General features: G+C 42.9%; 1 protein-coding gene across 1 annotated transcript; it reads right to left on the reverse strand.

Annotated features, from left to right (window-relative positions):
• Positions 1-1208: 1208 nt before the first annotated feature.
• Chgb (chromogranin B) lies at positions 1209-16003 on the reverse strand. The gene is made up of 5 exons (XM_042694730.1): positions 15955-16003; positions 10027-10073; positions 9485-9578; positions 2999-4701; positions 1209-1311 (listed from the first exon to the last, which is right to left on the reverse strand). Exons 1-5 carry the CDS (start codon positions 16001-16003, stop codon positions 1234-1236), a joined length of 1971 nt encoding a protein of 656 aa, XP_042550664.1. The 3' UTR covers positions 1209-1233.
• Positions 16004-16748: the final 745 nt, after the last annotated feature.

Raw genomic sequence — 16748 nt, forward strand, 5'->3', positions numbered from 1 at the left:
CCATAGGTCTAAGTTAGAGCAGAGGACACACTTCTGTTAAGCTTCCAGATGATAGCAGTGCTAGTGCTGCTGGTCTGGGAGCCAGCCAGAACTATTACTATGCTTCTGCATCATGGGTAGAGCGAAATAAGAATATCTAAATCTTCTGTGTAAGTGGGCATCACACTAGGACCAAATAAGATGTTGACCATTCCCCAGGCCTTTTTTCAGTCCTGGCTGCCTACTCTCGGGCACATGATTTTTCTTTTCCTATATTGCCCAGTAATCTTGAACTCCTAAACCCTAATAATGTGCCCCACTAATAATGACAATTGGCTGTATTTCCATTTTAGGCAATTTTTTTTCCCCCAGTACATGAGGATAGAACTAGAACCTCATGCATGCTTGATAAGTAACATTGAGCTAAACCTCCAGCACTCCAGTTGTTAGGATTTTTAAAAACATTTTGGGGGGTGGGGAGGAAGGTGTCGGTAGTAGGGCTTAAACCCAGCCTGGGTGCTGGCCCTAGGTTCTTCAGCTCAAAACTAACACTCTACCACTTTGAGCCACAGTGCCACTTTCAGTTTTCTGGTGGTTAATTGTAGATGAGTCTCACAGACTTTTCCTGCCCAGGCTGGCTTTGAACTGCGATCCTCAGATCTCAGCCTCCTGAGTAGCTAGGATTTACAGGCATGAGCCACCGGCACCTGGCATGATAATTATTTTAAACAGGTTAGTCAAATCTATCTAATCTCAGCCTAGGAAAAGCAGTATTTTTTTTTCCTAATCTCTATTTCTTGAACATTCTGCTACTTCAAAAAGTTGCTTTTTTTTTCTATTATGCATCCAAAGTCCAGCAAACCCCACTGCCCAAATTTACTCTTAAGAGTAGCCCTCCAAGTTAGCCAGTTAGCACAAAAGAAGCCAAGAATCATGAAGCGTCTGGTCTCAGGTGAGTTTTTTATTATTTCAAACTGAGACAAATGTATTTTCAAAGACAGCAGCGCAGTCATTGTCACAAGCTTATTAATGTGTATTCTGCAAGAAAATATGCTACAAGTCATGCTATCCATATTTCCAATAGCATTCTGGCAAAAAAAAAAAAAAAAACATTTCCAATTGTGTCAAACATTTAATGAATGGTAAGTTCTACTTTCTACCTTTGGCTAAATAAATGGTGTCATTCATTGGAGTAGTGGAAAATAGATAAAGTGAGAGCTACTTTTTAATATTGCCCCATTGCTCTAACATACATCAGCCCCTTTGGCTGAACTTGTCAGCTATTTTCTGCAGTTCCAAGTCCATTGCAGCCAGGTTTTCAAGCTCTTTCTCCTAGAAAACAAAATTGGAGACAAAAGGTTTCAGATCAATCTATTTGCTATAGTTGGAAGGACCATGAGTAGAAATGGGGGAAATTTTAGATATATCAAAGGCTACATGAGTCAAATTACATCAGGGGTTTTCAAAGTGTGATCCCTTACACTAGTAGCATCAATATTCCCAGCATACCAAAGGAATTTACTAGTAATTAGTTCTTGGGTCACACTTCCACAAACTTATAGGATAGAAATCCCATGATTCTGGAGATCAACCAACATCACTAGTTGGAAAAATCTTTATTTAAGAACAGCTCTCTCCCAGAGGTCAGTTTCTGATTATAGTAGGACACAAGCCAATAAAAATAGGCCAAAATGCCAGACACTGGTGGCTCATGTCTATACACAGAAGGCTAAGATCTGTGGATCACAGTTCAAAACCAGCCAGGACAGACAAATCCAAGACACTGCTATCTCCAGGGCAGCAGCAAAATGCTAGAGTGGAACTGTGTGGTTCAAGCGGGAGAGCACCAGCTATGAGCAAAAGAAAGCTTGAGATTCAGGGTTTGAGCCATAGTATTGGCACTTTTTTTTTTTTTTGTCAGTTGTGGGGCTTGAACTCTCGGCCTAGACACTGTCCCTGAGCTCTTCAGCTCAAGGCAAGAGCTCTACCACTTGAGCCACAGTGCCATTTCTGGTTTTCTGGTAGTTAACTGGAAACAAGAGTCTCATGGACTTTCCTGCCTGGGATGGCTTTGAATCATAAGCCTCAGATCTCAGCCTCCTGAGTAGCTGGGATTACAGGCATGAGCCACCAGTGCCTGGCTATCATACTTTTATATCAGTTATTTACCCAACCATGGGAGACAGTGACATTCAAATGATCAAGGGGAAGACACCAAACCACCTTGACAGAACAGTAAGAATCACCCAGAATCTTTAAAAAAAAAAAAATCTCCATGCTTTATTCAGGGGGCTAGTGGCTCAAGCCTATAATCAGCCTATTCAGGAAGCTGAAATCTCAGAATCATGGTTAGATGCCAGCCCAGACCAAAAAAGGCTCCAATTAACTAGCAAAAAGCTGAAATTGGAGCTGTGGCTCATATGGTAGAGAGCCAGCCTTGAGTGAAAAAAAACTAAAGGACAGAGTTTAGGCACTGAGTTCAACCCCCTTCCCCCCAACACATAACTCTGTGCTCAGTGTCTTCTATTAGACAGAAGCTCTAGGGGATCTCAGACAGTCATTAGCCAAGCTCTCCAGGTGATATGCAGATGAGGCTAAGAGACAGGTAGGAGAGATAGGTGGAAATCAACTCCAGCGGTGGTCGGTACTTTTTTTTTTTTTCTGTCAGTCCTGAGCCTTGAACTTAGGACCTGGACTCTGTCCCTGAGCCTCTCTGTGCTTAAGGCTAGCATTCTACTACTTGAGCCACAGCACCATTTCCAGCTTTTTCTGAGTAGTTTATTGGAGATAAGAGTCTCACAGACTTCCTGCCTGGGCTGGCTTTGAACCACGATCCTCAGATGTCAGCTTCTTGAGTAGTTAGGATTACAGGCATGAGTCATTGGTGCCCCGCTAAGGCTACATTTTCATGGTTATAAATTCCCACCCATCCCTCCCCATCAGTATCAGATAACATTGAACAAAACATATTCTCTTTGACCATGCTAAGTTCATTTTAAGCAAAATCCCCATACTGTACCTCCTCCTCTGTCAGAACTCTCCGGTCAGCCCTGTCCTTTTCATTTTCTGCTTCCTGGAGTGTTCCCATCTGCTCCTCGACGTTATAGAAGTCGGGAAATTCATCTGACTTCTTCCTGTAGTGAAGGAGCTGGTCCAGCTCAGCCACTCGGTCATACTGCCTTTTCAGATCCCGTTTGGGGGCCTGAGCAAAGCTTCTCTTCTCATATCCCCAATTCACATCCTCTGAGAAGGGCCTTTTCTCCCACCAATCATAGCTGTATTCTGGGAAAACATTCCTCTCATTCAAGGTCAGTGCATTGTCCTCATCACCCACAAAGAAATTGTCATCCATGTTGTCTTTTCTCTCAAAACGGCTGCTCTTCCACCGGGCAGGGTCAAAGTATGGGTTGAAGAGGGCCCCTAATCTCTTTTTCTTTTCAGTGGTATGTGGAGAGCCAGACCATTTGTCTTGAAGCCTAGCTTCCTCCCGATTTCCTTTCTGTTCCAGAAGGTCCTCCTGTGGCTCCGACTTCCCTGGGGCTCCTTCCTCACCATAATTGAGATAATCAATTCCTTGCTCTTGCCATTCATTTTGGGGATATCTTCTTGCCTTGTCCAGCTGGCTTTCCTGAACATGGTGACGACCTTCACCCAAGAGCCTTTTCTCTTCTCTGGTGTGAGGAGTCAAATAGGAGCCTGGCTCCGCTCCCCTGCCTCTGTGATGGTATCTCTTTGTCCCCTCATATGCCTTCTCTTCTTCACTTTCCTTACCATATTCGTGTGCCATGTTTTCAAGTTGTGAACTGGGGTGATTTCTCTTGTCCTCCTCCTCCTGGCTCTCCTCGCTGTAAGGCCTCAGGGTCCTGTACTCCTCACTTCCTCTGCCTCCATAGTGCGCTCTCTCCAGATCCTCATATCTGGGTTCTTCCTCTGAAGCCCTGTAATGGGTTGAATGGTGCTCCCTCTTTTCCCCTAAATGGGCTGGGCCCACATTGGCCTCCTCAAATTCCTCCAGAGCAGGTCCTCCTTCCTCAGAGGGAGGATTTCCTTCTTGAGAGGACCTGTCTGGCCTGCTCCTCCCATGGTGGTGTCTAGGCCTCGTGCGTCGCTTGGTCACCTGAGCGGTAGCGTCTTCCTCGCTTTCCTCAGATTCCTCCTTGCTCTGGAGTTGGCTGTTAGACTCTTCAGGATGTTTCTCCTGGCTCCTTGTGGCTTCTCCACTCTCCTGGCTGCTCTCCTCTCTGCTGTGTGTCTTCTCAGAGTATGAATCTGATCTAATCCTCAGCTCCTCTTTTTGCTTAGCTGTAGCCTGGTTTCTGTTGTTGAGAAAGGTTTTCTGCACCTCTCCCGGCTCTTCAGGCTGTTTCCCTTTACTGACATCTTCACGGAACAACCCTTGCTGGTAGTCTCCTCCCTCTTCTTCCTTCCTGTCTTCTCCCTCAGAATGTTGAGTATTTGCTTCTTTGGAAACTTGGCTAGCAGAGGGGTAGGGGTGCCCTTGGTGCTCATCCATCACCTCTTGGCTGTGTCCCCCTCCCTCTGCCCACTTTCCCATGTCTGCCTTTGTCTGGCCTTGAGTGTCCTCCTCCCCTGGGGCTGCTGCTTCCTCTCTACCAGCTGGCTCCTGGGCTTTGGGGGCTGCAGCTGGGTCTCTTAACAATCTTACTTCAAACTTTGTGTTTTCGTTTTCACTTTTCTCTTTGTCTTTGACTTCTTTTCCACCTACAATAAAAATATAACTTCATAAAGTCTATGATTCTACAAATACCAGCTGGCTAATCACTGCAAATCCTGAGGACAGTGGAAATCGTTAAGATACTTTTTTTAAGTTACAGAGACTATATTCTGATACCTTTGAATAGCAGATGGTTTGGCCAGGTGCTGGCGGCTCATGTCTGTAATCCTAGCTACTCAGGAGTCTGAGATCTGAGGATTGTGATTTGAAGGCTGCCCAGAAAGGAAAGTCTGTGAAACTCTTATCTCCAGTTACCCACAGAAAAAGCCAGAAGTGGCACTGTGTCTCATCATAGAGCTCTAGCCTTGAGCAAAAAGGAGCCCAGGGACAGTGCCTAAACCCAGAGTTTGAGCCCCAGAATAGGCAAAGATTTTAAAAAGTTAAAAATTAAAAAGCAAATGCTAGCTCTTTGGCTGTACTTAAGTCTAACAAAATAAACTATCCTTATTTGTAGATTTACCTAATACCTAATCAGCATCTCTAATTGGGACTGTTCATGATCAAGTTGAAATCCACATATAGATGTATGAATTTTAGACCAGAAGAAATCATAGAATTTATCCAGTTCTATCTCCTCTTTTTTTTTCCAGAGGAGGAAGAACTTGAGAACTCAAAAGTGTTGTAATTCTCTATTATTCTTTCCATATTTAGCGTGGTTAGTATGTGAATGGCTCTAACTGTAATTCAGCTAAATAAAGTTAAGTAGCCAAGGGGCTGGGAATGTGGCTTAGTGGTAGAATCCTAGAATGCATGAAGCCCTGGGTTCAATTCCTTAGTACCACATGAACAGAAAAAGCCAGAAGTGGTGCTGTGGCTCAAATGGTAGAACACTAGCTTTGAGCACAGAGAGGCTCAGGGACAGAGCCCAGGTCCTGAGTTCCAGCCCCAGGACTGGCAAAAAAGTAAAAATAAAAAATTTAAGTAGCCAAAATGGAGATTAAGATTCAAAGGTGGATTCAAGTTTTAATTATTTGTTTATCAAACATTATCATCCAATCAACGGTATAGATTTAACCCAGCTACAAAAGATTACTTAGTGCCATCAAGAGCTGCACACTGATGGCTCAGCCAACAATGGAATACATTTCCCATAGTGGTCCCATAAGGTTGTATCACTTGTAATATCATAGGCATCTTTGTGGAAGTACTCAGTATGATGTTTATGCAGCAACAAGTAGCCAAATAGCAACCAAATAGATGCACTTTTCAGAACCTACTCTATCATCAAGCAATGCATGACTGTAATTGGTGATGAGGTTTATATTTCTTCCCCAAGGAACTGCAAACAATGGAAAGGACCCTTTCTTCTTTTACTCAGGACCAATCTACTCCTCTTGTTTTTATCTACATTGGATAAACTTTAGTATATTGAGTTGCCTTTGTGTTTCATGAGTCAGCAGTAGATGGTATAGCTGACATTTTGCCACTTCCTTCCATCTTTTCCCAAATATCAGTAGCTCCTTTACTAAATCCTCAACTCAAGGGCACCCCATAAAAGAAGATGTGCAGTTAGCACTGGCTCCATAATTAAGCGAGAGAGCTTGGATTTCATCTTATCTCACCAAGCTCAGAGAGAAGTCCTGAAGCCAAGGCCTCTGACAGCAATGAGTCTACATCTTCACCATCCATTGTGGAAGCCCATAGTCCTAGTGTTTATGGAGCATTTGATGCTGTGTCTGGTACAAACTGAGACCTGCTCTGCAGGTAAGATACACACTAGAGAGTGGAGTTATGGCTCAAAGTGGCAGAGCACTAGCCTTGAGCAAAAGAGCACAGGGACGGCACCTAGGCCCTGAGTTCAAACCCCATGACCAACAAAAACAACAATATCAACATCCTAAAATAGATACACCAGATTGCCAAGACTTCATATGGAAAATAGAACGTGAAATATTTCAATAATTTGCTTGTATTGGTTACATGTTGAACTGCTAATATTTTGAATCTACTAGATAACATGTTATTAAGAGATGGGTTATATAAAATTATATTAAATAAAATATGTTGGCTGCAAATGAGATAGATGATTGAAATTAATTGTACCTATGTCCTTTTACTTCTTACATCTAGCCACTGGAAAATTTGAAATTGTCTTTGTAGTTCTTTTATTTTTGATGACTGGTGCGATGAGTCATACTGAGCTGATATTTACAAAACAGAAGAAAATTGTTTGGTTTTATAAAAATGTCTGAGAGATACTGGACTGTATGTACCTCTGATTAAAGCCTGGCCTGGTGTGATAATAACATCTTCACATTTACAAAGCAACAGGAATGTTCCTGACCTTCCACACACCCAAGGGCTGTCACACTCTCTGTATCCGCGACAATGTAGGCAACATTGGCCTTCCTCGCCAGGTGGGCACAGGTAGGCAGGCTGGGAGGAGCTTCGTGACTGTGTCCCCTCCCTATATTCATATGCGGATGTCCTAATCCTAAATGTGATGGTACTAGGAGATAGGGCCTTGGGAAAATACTGAGGTCATGAGAAAGGAGCCTTCATGATGGCACTGGTACCCTGGTTAGAGGAGACATGAGAGAGGATACGCATGAGGATACAATGGGGAAGGTGGCTGTCTATATGCCAGGAAGTGGGCCATTACTGGAGACCTTGATCTTGAACATCAGCCTCTACAACTGTGAGAAATGCATGCTGGTTGTTTAAGCCACCTGGTCTATATTTGTCATAGCAACCATAAATAACTCAGGCAGATGCTGATGTCATGCTCAGTTAGCGGACAGAGAGCTAAACAGACAGGATCTCAGCCTCCAGGGACTACAGCCACATGGCCTCTTTCTACAGTCTGCTGGTACGTGAAGATCTTAAGTGTCAGGAGAGAAAAGTATTTTTATTTTATTTTTTTCCAGTTAAATGTGTACTGCCTGTAGCAGCTTGTGCTTGAGGCTTAACACTTTCTCCTAAATTTAGCTTTAAGCCCTGGCAGGTAAGATTGGAAAAGGGCTATGATTAGCAGCACAAAGTTATTGTCCATCTGTAAACCCAAGATGCCAGAAAACCCTCGCTTTCAAGTTAAAAGGGGAAAATTCACCTTTCGTCCATATTATGCCGAGAAGATGACTAGCCTATGCTTGGTCAAAGAGATCGTCTAGCTATTGAGGAATTGGATTAACCCAGGCACGAGTGGCTCACACCTGTAATCTTAGCTACTCAGCAGGCTGAGATCTAAGGATCATGGTACAAAGCCAACCTGGACAGGCAAGTCAGCCATATTTCCTAAGTGAGCTTGGTTATTTGTTGACTTTACATGACAGCCCCTCGCTTTTGCACCCATCTGGTAAACAAAGAAAAGGAAAAGGACAGAGCAAAATGATTCACCCAGCAGAGCAGCTTTTACTCTCTGTTGGGGATCCACTCTGCTCTCCCTTCCTATAATGGCTGACTAAGGGAGTTGGGGAAAAATCCAGAAAAAGGTATTGCCTGTAAGTGAAAGGAGCATTTCCGTTCATTTTTATGAAGGCCCCACTAGCTCAGGCCTTCCACAGTTATAATTATTACCCAGAAGCGCCCATGGTTACTCATTGGGCCAATTGCTAATATCATTTTATACATGGAAGTATAGCATTAGCAAGAGAATGCTGTCTTGCAATACAAGTATTTTTTGTGGAGCGTGAGGGTACTAGAGGTTGAACCCAAGGCCTCATCCTTGCTAGAAAGATGCTCCAAACTCTGAGACACACCTCCAGCCCTTTTTGCTTTAGTTATTTTTCACATAGGGTCTCACTTTTGGGGAAGAGGGCCGGAGCTAGCCTCAGACCATGAGTCTACCTATGACTCCTTATAGCTGTAATGACAGGTGTACATCACTATGCTGGACTGAGTTGTTGAGATGGAAACTTGCTAATGTTTTGGTTTTCTTTGCCTCAAATTGTGATCCCTCTTGAGTAACTGGGATTACAGGTATCAGTTACTGCACCCCACATAATGAGAGATTTTTTAAGGTGCAAAGAAAGAAAAATAATGTCCGTTCTGAACCTGGCTGCAAATTTAAAAGCAGAGAAAGGCTGTTGAAAAGAATAGTGTTTTCTGAACTTTTCTCAAATTCATGTTTATGAGAAACAATATAGGTTTATTCAACTAATCTCAACATAGAGTTCTCAATGCCTACCGTGTATATCATCATTCAAATTTGTTTCAACAGAGGTTCTTTAAAAGCAGAGAAAAATCCTGGTGTAAATTCAGAAGGCCATTTGTCTGACTCTTTGCAATGCTGGGATTCCACTCTGAACCCTTACCAGTCCTCAGACCTGGAACTCCTGGTGTCCCTTAACGTTCTGCATTAAGGTATATTCACTAATCTGCCATTGAAACAGTCTAGACACTTTCAAATCACATTTACAAGTCTCCAATTTCTCATTATCATAGGAGTTGAGGCAAAAGAAGAGGAAATCTTAAATCCTGTTCATGTAAACCCTGCCTTTATGTAATCATAAAGAAGCAATTCCTATAACTCCACTCACCCAAAGGAAGGTGTGTTTTGGAAATTCACAAGATGAAACCAAGACCAGCATTGAGCTCAACCTCTTCATTTTATTGGAAAAATGGCTCAAGTTGAAGAAATTAGCCCAGAGAGTCATGGTCACATGACTACCAAGTAGTAGAGCAGGGATTAAAGTCATATCTCTGTTTCTCTAGTTGCAAGTCCAATCAATCAAGACCATCTCTACAGCATTATGCTCGTGGGGTTCATTTGTAGTGAAATGGAGAGAGAAGGAGATAGTCACTACAGGGACAAAGGTAGGGGACACTTACTGTTCTTCAGGACTTGCCGGCATTCAGGGGTGATAGATGGGATGTTGGACTCGGACAGGGCATTTGAGAGGACCTCAATGATACAGCGAGTGACCTAGGGGAAAACACAAAGGCAGATTGGGAAAGCTAGTGTCATTGGAATACTACACAACCTAGAGCTGTTGTCGGGGGAGGCTTGATTATGTGATCTGTAGGATCTTTAGAGCAAGGACACAGACTTATAGGGCCATGTTGAAGGCTCCAAAACACTGCACAGATGATGTAAGACAACAACATGATTTGGTGCTCTGGAAAAGTGAAATGAGCACTCATTTCTGAGTAGGTCAGAAGGAAAATGCTGTGAGGACACAGCTAGCCACAGGGGGCACTAAATCCTCTGGGAAGAATATGGGAGCTCAGTGCAGGAGGGGCATTCTTCACCTCTGTTCTCTCAGGGGTGAAAACCTGGCATTCTCAGACCACAGGGTGTGTATGGTTGATATGTCATGAGGAGTGGGAGAATCTAGAGTAGATACAATGTCTAGGTTGCCATTTCAGCTTACCATTTCTTCATTGTGGCTCCCATTATCCACTGGTACGGAATTGACAGCTTTGAGGAAGAAGAAATGGAAAACAGCTTGAGTTGAATTTTGGATACCATGGGAAGCAAACTCACAAAAGCACTCTGCATTATTTGGAGGAGTGGGAAGAGTCAGAAGGGAACAGCGTTCACATGAACTCTGCTCAGTGGCCAGAATCACCCCAGTTACACATACACAAATGCATAAACATACACACATGCACACATAGACATGGTATTGTCTTAAGCATTTTCAGAAATGAGTGCTGTCTTACACTCAGTATAAATTAAGTGACTTTTTTTCTTCTGGTCCAGGACTTGAACTCAGGACCTGGGTGCTGTCCTGAAGCCTCTTTTGTGCTCAAGGCTAGCTCTCTACCACTTAAGCCACAGTGCCATTCCCCTCAGTATAAATTAACCATAGTCTACACACAAAAGGAGCTTCTTGGGTTTTGGTAGCACCATTCCTTGACCCGTTACTGGCTACATAAGGCATCTTAAATTTGTGCGAAATTCATTAAGCTGTGTTTTTGTGATCTGTGCACTTTTCTACATGTTAACTTTCAATAATTTTTTAAAAAAAGATTCTAAATAGAGGGTTGAAGGCATAGCTCAAGTAGCAGATTGCCTATCAAGCACAAGGCCCTTAGACTAAACCCCAGTCCAACAAAGAAGGAAGGAGAAAGAAAGAAAAAAAAAACTAAGAAAGAGAAAGAAAGTTTAAAAATCTAGCTGGAATTAGGGAGTGCTCATATATCCTTTTACTCTACTTACCCCAAAAAGGTACAGATTTGAATCCTCCACCTATCCCTGTTTTCAAGATAATATACTCCGTTGACTAACTTTATGAAAATATGGTTATTCAATAATTGATTACTGGGATCTTTACCCAACACCTTTGCCTAAACAAGCTTGCTACCTCTGAATGAATGCCATGTTTCTCCTCCCCTACATTGTCTATAAGCATGCTCAGAACACGGGAGGAATCAAGTCTTCCTAAGACCATCCTCAAGTTTGTAATATATGCAAATTGGTGTTCAGCAACTGGCTTATAAGACTGTATTAAAAGGAAAAATTAATTTATTTTCCTCAAATTGAATGATACTCTGCCTGATCTAAAACAGCATTTGAAGTGCCTTGGTTGGCTTAGAAAATGCTGCAGATGATTGTAATCTTCCGCTGTTACCTTTTTTTCTTTTCTCCATGCTGCTTCTTTTGTTGTTGTTGTTTATCTTTCACTTTGACTTTGCTTTGTCTTAGCCCTTTCTCTTACAGAAACTCAAAAGCATTTATCTGCAGGTCCAGCTCCACAATGCTGGCACTCCTTAGAATACACAACTGGTAATACAGAGAAAGAAACGTGTGGAAGAAATTAGTTTTAGTCCCTGCAACAAAATAAGAACTAGCTGGGAAAGAGCAAACCCTCAGCCATCAGACTCAGAAGCTACTCACATGCAATTTATGACCAGCAACCGAGCCTTCTTTCCCAAAATGCTCTGCTCTACAGTCCTCTTCAAACAGCTACCACCCCCACCCCCAGTCAAACATGTATCACAGGGATCGACATAGACATAAAACATCTATTTAATTTTCTCACTTTACAAAATTTTCCTTATACAAAGCATAGCCTTGGATTTATTCCAAGTGTTTGAAGATGCCCCAAATTTTCCAGCCCATTTAGATCTTTGAAAAATGTTTGAGGGGCTGGGAAGGTGGCCCAGTGGTAGAGTGCTTGCCTTGCATGCATGAGGCCCTGGGTTCGATTCCTCAGTACCACATAAGCAGAAAAAGCCGGAAGGGGGCTCTGTGGCTCAAGTGGTAGAGCACTAGCCTTGAGCTGAAGAGCTGAGGGACAGTGCTCAGGCCCAGAGTTCAAGCCCCAATACCCATAAAAAAATGTTTGAGAAGGACATACACGCTATGGAGACCTGGAGTTCCTTCTAAAATACAGCTCAGGCAAGATCTGAGTGATCAACCTTTGACATCCAGGTTCTAATACTTGGTGCTATTTCTTAATGTGTCAAATATCTGTTGTTCAAGAATGTGCTCACTTTAGAGCTGACCCATTTCATCTGAAATCTATACAATTCTCTGGAAAGAAATGACTAGGAGATGGGCTAGGAATGTGGCTTAGTGGTAGAGTGCTTGCCTAGCATGCGTGAAGCCTCAGGTTCAATTCCTCAGTACCACATACACAGAAAAAGCCTGAAGTGGTGCTGTGGCTCAAGTGGTAGAGTGCTAGTCTTGAGTGAAAGAAGTTCAGCAACAATGCCCAGGCCCTGAGGTCAAGCCCCAGGACGAGCACAAAGAAAGAAAGGAAGAAAGAAAGAGAGGAAGGAAAAAAGAAAGAAAGAAAGAAAAGAAACAAAGAAAGAAACAAAGGAAAGAAAGGGCTAAGAGAGAATGACTACCCTCACCCACAAGAAAGTAAAAGGTGCCTTTTTTTAAATCCAGCTTAAAAAAAATAAAATCCAGCTTTAGTAAAACTTCTTTAGTAATAGAATTACTTCTCTCTTCTTTTTCACAAATGTAAAAGGTAATTTTTTTCCCTCATATTGCCAAGGTATTAATAGTTATCAGAATGAGCAGAGAAAATTTTCTGTTGTTATTCTAGACAAATTGAAGCTTACATTTATTACAGAACAGCCAATCAAGGATCTTCTCTCTCCCCTCCCTCCCTCCCTCCCTCTCTCCCTCCCTTCCTCCCTCCCTCCCTCCCTCCCTCCCTCTCTCTGTTGTGGGACTTGAACTCAGGGCCTGAGCCCTCACCTTGAGCTCTTTTTCTCAAGGCTAGCACTCTACTACTTGAACCACAGCTCCACTTCCTGTTGTTTTGAGTGGTTAATTGGAGATTTGAGTTTTCTGCCTGGGCTGTCTTCCAACCACAATCCTCAGATCTCAGCCTCCTGAGTAGCCAGAATTACAGGCATGAGCCACTGGCACCCAGTTTCAGATTCTTTTTGATGGAAAGAAACTAGGGTTTACTTATATAGGCAACGTGTGCATCTTGATGCAACATCTGATTGCCACTCCAGTAAAAAGGACACTGCTTGTGTTAAAAATGAATTTATCATATGATACGAAAATTACTAAAGAATTTGGTAAATCTGAGTTGTGCACCTATAATCCTAGCTCTTGGGGGACTGAGATCTGAGGATTACAGTTTGAAGCGAGCCTGGGAAGGAAATTTCATGAGCCTCTTTTCTACAATTAGCCACCAAAAAGCCAAAATTGTAGCTGTGGCTCAAATGGTAGAGCACTAGCCTTAAGCAAAAAGGCTCAGGGACATTACCCAGCCGCTGCATTCAAGCTCCAGGACTAACGCAAGAAAATATAATAACATAAATCTGAGAATAACTTCTAAATTATTAATATTTCATAAGTGTATTGAGGTTTCACCCAGAATGAAAGTATAGGTGTAAACAGGTTAAGCAAGGTCTTTTGCTAATAAGTTACAAAGGCTCCCAAATTCCTCCTAAAATGAAGGTCAGGCCAGGTCTGGATTGATGGAAACCATCCTACTAAGTATAACATGGATCTCATGTGGCTACTTCACTCATATTAATTTTTAAAGTGCACAGCAGTTGCTGCAGAAGATTGTAGATCTCCCTTTAGAAGCACTAAAGAATAGAAAATGGACTCGATGATTTCTCCCAGTCCTATGATTTTGCTAAATAACCAGCTCTACTTGATGACCAACATATTTCGTTGGGGAAGGAGGGAATGAGAATGTAGCTTCTGAATGGGGTTGGGCAATAAAAATATCCAGACAGGTGCTGGTGGTTCACAACTATAATCCTAGCTACTCAGGAGGCTGAGAGATGAGGATCCTGGTTCGAGGTCAGCCAGAGCAGGAAAGTCTTTGACACTCTTATCTCCAGTTAACTACCAAAAAGCTGGAAGTGGAGCCATGACTCAAGTGGTAGAGCAGCGCTTTGAGGAAAAACAAAGCCCAAGAACAGCACCCAGGCTCTGAGTTCAAGCTCCAGCTTGCGCGCGCACGCGCGCGCGCACACACACACACACACACACACACACACACCTTGGCATATGGAATTGTAATCAGTTTGTATTACCACTTAATAATAATAAAATGTTTAGCCAGGCACCTGTAATCCTAGCTACTCAGAAGACTGAGATCTTAGGATCATGGTTCCAAGCCAGCCCGGGCAGTAAAGTCCATAAGACTCTTATCTCCAATAAATCACCCAGAAAACCAGAAGTGGCGCTATGGCTCAATTGGTAGAGAGCTTGCCTTGAGCTGAAGAGCTAAGGGACAGTGCCCAGGCCCAGATTTCAAGCCCCATGACCGACAAAAATAAAAGTTTTAAATGGAAAGAAAAAGTTCTGAAATTTGGTAGTGGTGATAGTTATACAGCCTGTGAATATACTATAAACCACCAAGTTATATATTTTTTAAAAAAAGGTAAAAAGACTTATGCAAACTGAATGAAAATCAGAGTATAAGTTCTACATTTTAAAAGGCTGCATCTTATGCTTTAATAGCTGCTGTTAAAATATGAACCTTTATTTAAATAATCTCATAGATGAGATACCTATATTTTCTTACTATGGTTAACTACCACATTGGTCTGTAACATTTGTGGTTTACAACACAATATATAGAACAGACTTAGCCCCTTATGCAATTCTATTCTAGAAACATTTTGATCAGAAAACTCTAATTATCAATGATTCATTAAATTGTCTTTAATTAAATTGAGGACATTATTAATAATTTTAAGAATGGCAACAATTTTAGTGTAGTTTACATGAAAGAAATCACTATTGGTTTTCACTTTGATTCAATATTTTTGATCCCATGATTTTTGTCAATAAGACAAATACTCATGGAAATGAATTGGTTCTAGTTAGGAATCTCAATCTTAAAATAATTTTCTATAGCTCATTAAAATGACCAAAGAAAACCTCTAGTTTAACCTAATGGTGGTAATACGTACTTCTTAATAAATAGTCTCAATACTCATAGGGCTTTTACTTACACACACACACACACACACACACACACACACACACACCTCTTTGAAAGCCTTGCTTTGAGCTTTAGTGTGAAAGACTAATGCTACAATCTTTCATGCAAAGAGTTACTAGTAGCTATTACTTAAATTTCACCCTCTCAATTTGACTAGAGCAGTTTTGAAGTATACTAGCGATCCTTTTTGTAGTTATTTTATACTCTGGTTGTTTTCCTAGAGTGCAAAACTCAAAATACCTAGTGTAGTTTCCATTCGTCACATAAACACGTATTAGTCTGAATGTAAAATTACCTCTCCAGATGTGTGGAACTACAAAGCAGAAATACATTAACCTTTACTTTATGTACACATGCACACATACAAAATCAATAAAAAATAAATTATATATATATATATATATATATATATATATATATATGAGGCTCAGCTTGACTTTTTCATGTCTATAAAACCACAACAACAATAATAACAGCTGAAAAGATGAAAGGCCACCTAATACCATACTCCATGTATTCCTGCCCTGGTGCAGTCCACCTGGCTATAGAAAGTCAAGCACACGGTAACAAGCTCTCTCCGGACTAGGGTAGAAACATGACATCTTAGAAGTGAGCATCAAATGCGAGTTTCCTTGGGAATGTGGATTTCCTTGCAAATGCTAGGAAAACTCAGATATGAGCACACAGCCACTCTGCTTGGTTAGGTGAGGAGCCCTCTGACTTTTTCCAAGTCAACGAGGGCAGGGAGGAGGTGGGCAAGGCTAAGGGGAAACACCCAAGGAAGAAATGAAGCGCCTCAAGAAGGACAAATCTACTCAACCGGCCTCTTTCCAACCTCCCCGCCTGCTGCAGGGATCTGCAGGGAGGAGGGAGACCTGCGCTGTCCTTGGTGCTGAACGGCCCTGGGCGCCCACTCACCGGCCAGCAGCGCGGCTCCCAGGAAGCTGAGCAACACGGTCGGCTGCATGGCCGGGTCGCGTGAAACCTGCACCTTAGCAGGAAGAGGCTGCAGCGGGACGGGCTGGACCGGCTGGGCCAGCGAGGCAGGGTGCAGGAGAAAAGGCGAGATGGAGATGCAGATGGAGAAACCGGCCGTGCGTCCTGATCCCCGCGGTGTGGCGCGGTTGTCGCAGGCCTGGCTCTTTTAAAGGGTAGGTGGGGGCCGCCAGGCCCGGTGGGGCTAAGAGCCAGGAGGAGGCGCCCCCTCGCTCGGCCTTGACGTCACCAAGCAGCCCCCAGGGCGGCGGAAGGCGGCAGGCAGGCGGAAATGTACGCCAGTCCCCGAGTCTGGGTGCGCAGAGGAAAGGAGGTGGGCAGTCAGGTGGACGAAGGAGCTGGAGAGTGAAGGAAGGCAGTGTGGATTGGAGACGGGAGAGAGGCGGGATTGCACAAGCTTGCCCCCCCCCCCCCACACACACCTCCACTGCTAACAATGCGTGATGGAGACTGCGAACGCGTGTGGGTCTGCTGAGAGCGTGCGAAGGACTGCATCTGTTCTGTGGCTCCCTTTTCTAGCTAAGGAAAAGATTCCTGCAACAGAGAACACTATACAGTCGGTAGAGGAAATGGGAACGAGGGAATGATGGTTTTAAACGATCAAAAGGTGTAGCCAGCATCTTGGCTTCTCAATCTATGTTCCTGCCCACAATCTAATCTCTCCGATACAGAGCATTCACAGTTACAAACATCAGATGGTAGAAAAGGATGTCTTA

Source organism: Dipodomys spectabilis, unplaced genomic scaffold, assembly GCF_019054845.1.
Source record: "Dipodomys spectabilis isolate Male_0828 unplaced genomic scaffold, ASM1905484v1 ptg000175l, whole genome shotgun sequence".
In the NCBI taxonomy this organism is placed as follows: Eukaryota; Metazoa; Chordata; class Mammalia; order Rodentia; family Heteromyidae; genus Dipodomys; species Dipodomys spectabilis.

Coding starts and splice junctions, on each gene's coding strand:
- Chgb (XM_042694730.1), bottom strand. CDS start 16,003: ATGCAGCCGACCGTGTTGCTCAGCTTCCTGGGAGCCGCGCTGCTGGCC. Junction 9,579..10,026: donor GGAGCCACAATGAAGAAATG/GTAAGCTGAAAT, acceptor GTTTTCCCCTAG/GTCACTCGCTGTATCATTGA. Junction 4,702..9,484: donor CCGGCAAGTCCTGAAGAACA/GTAAGTGTCCCC, acceptor TTTTTATTGTAG/GTGGAAAAGAAGTCAAAGAC.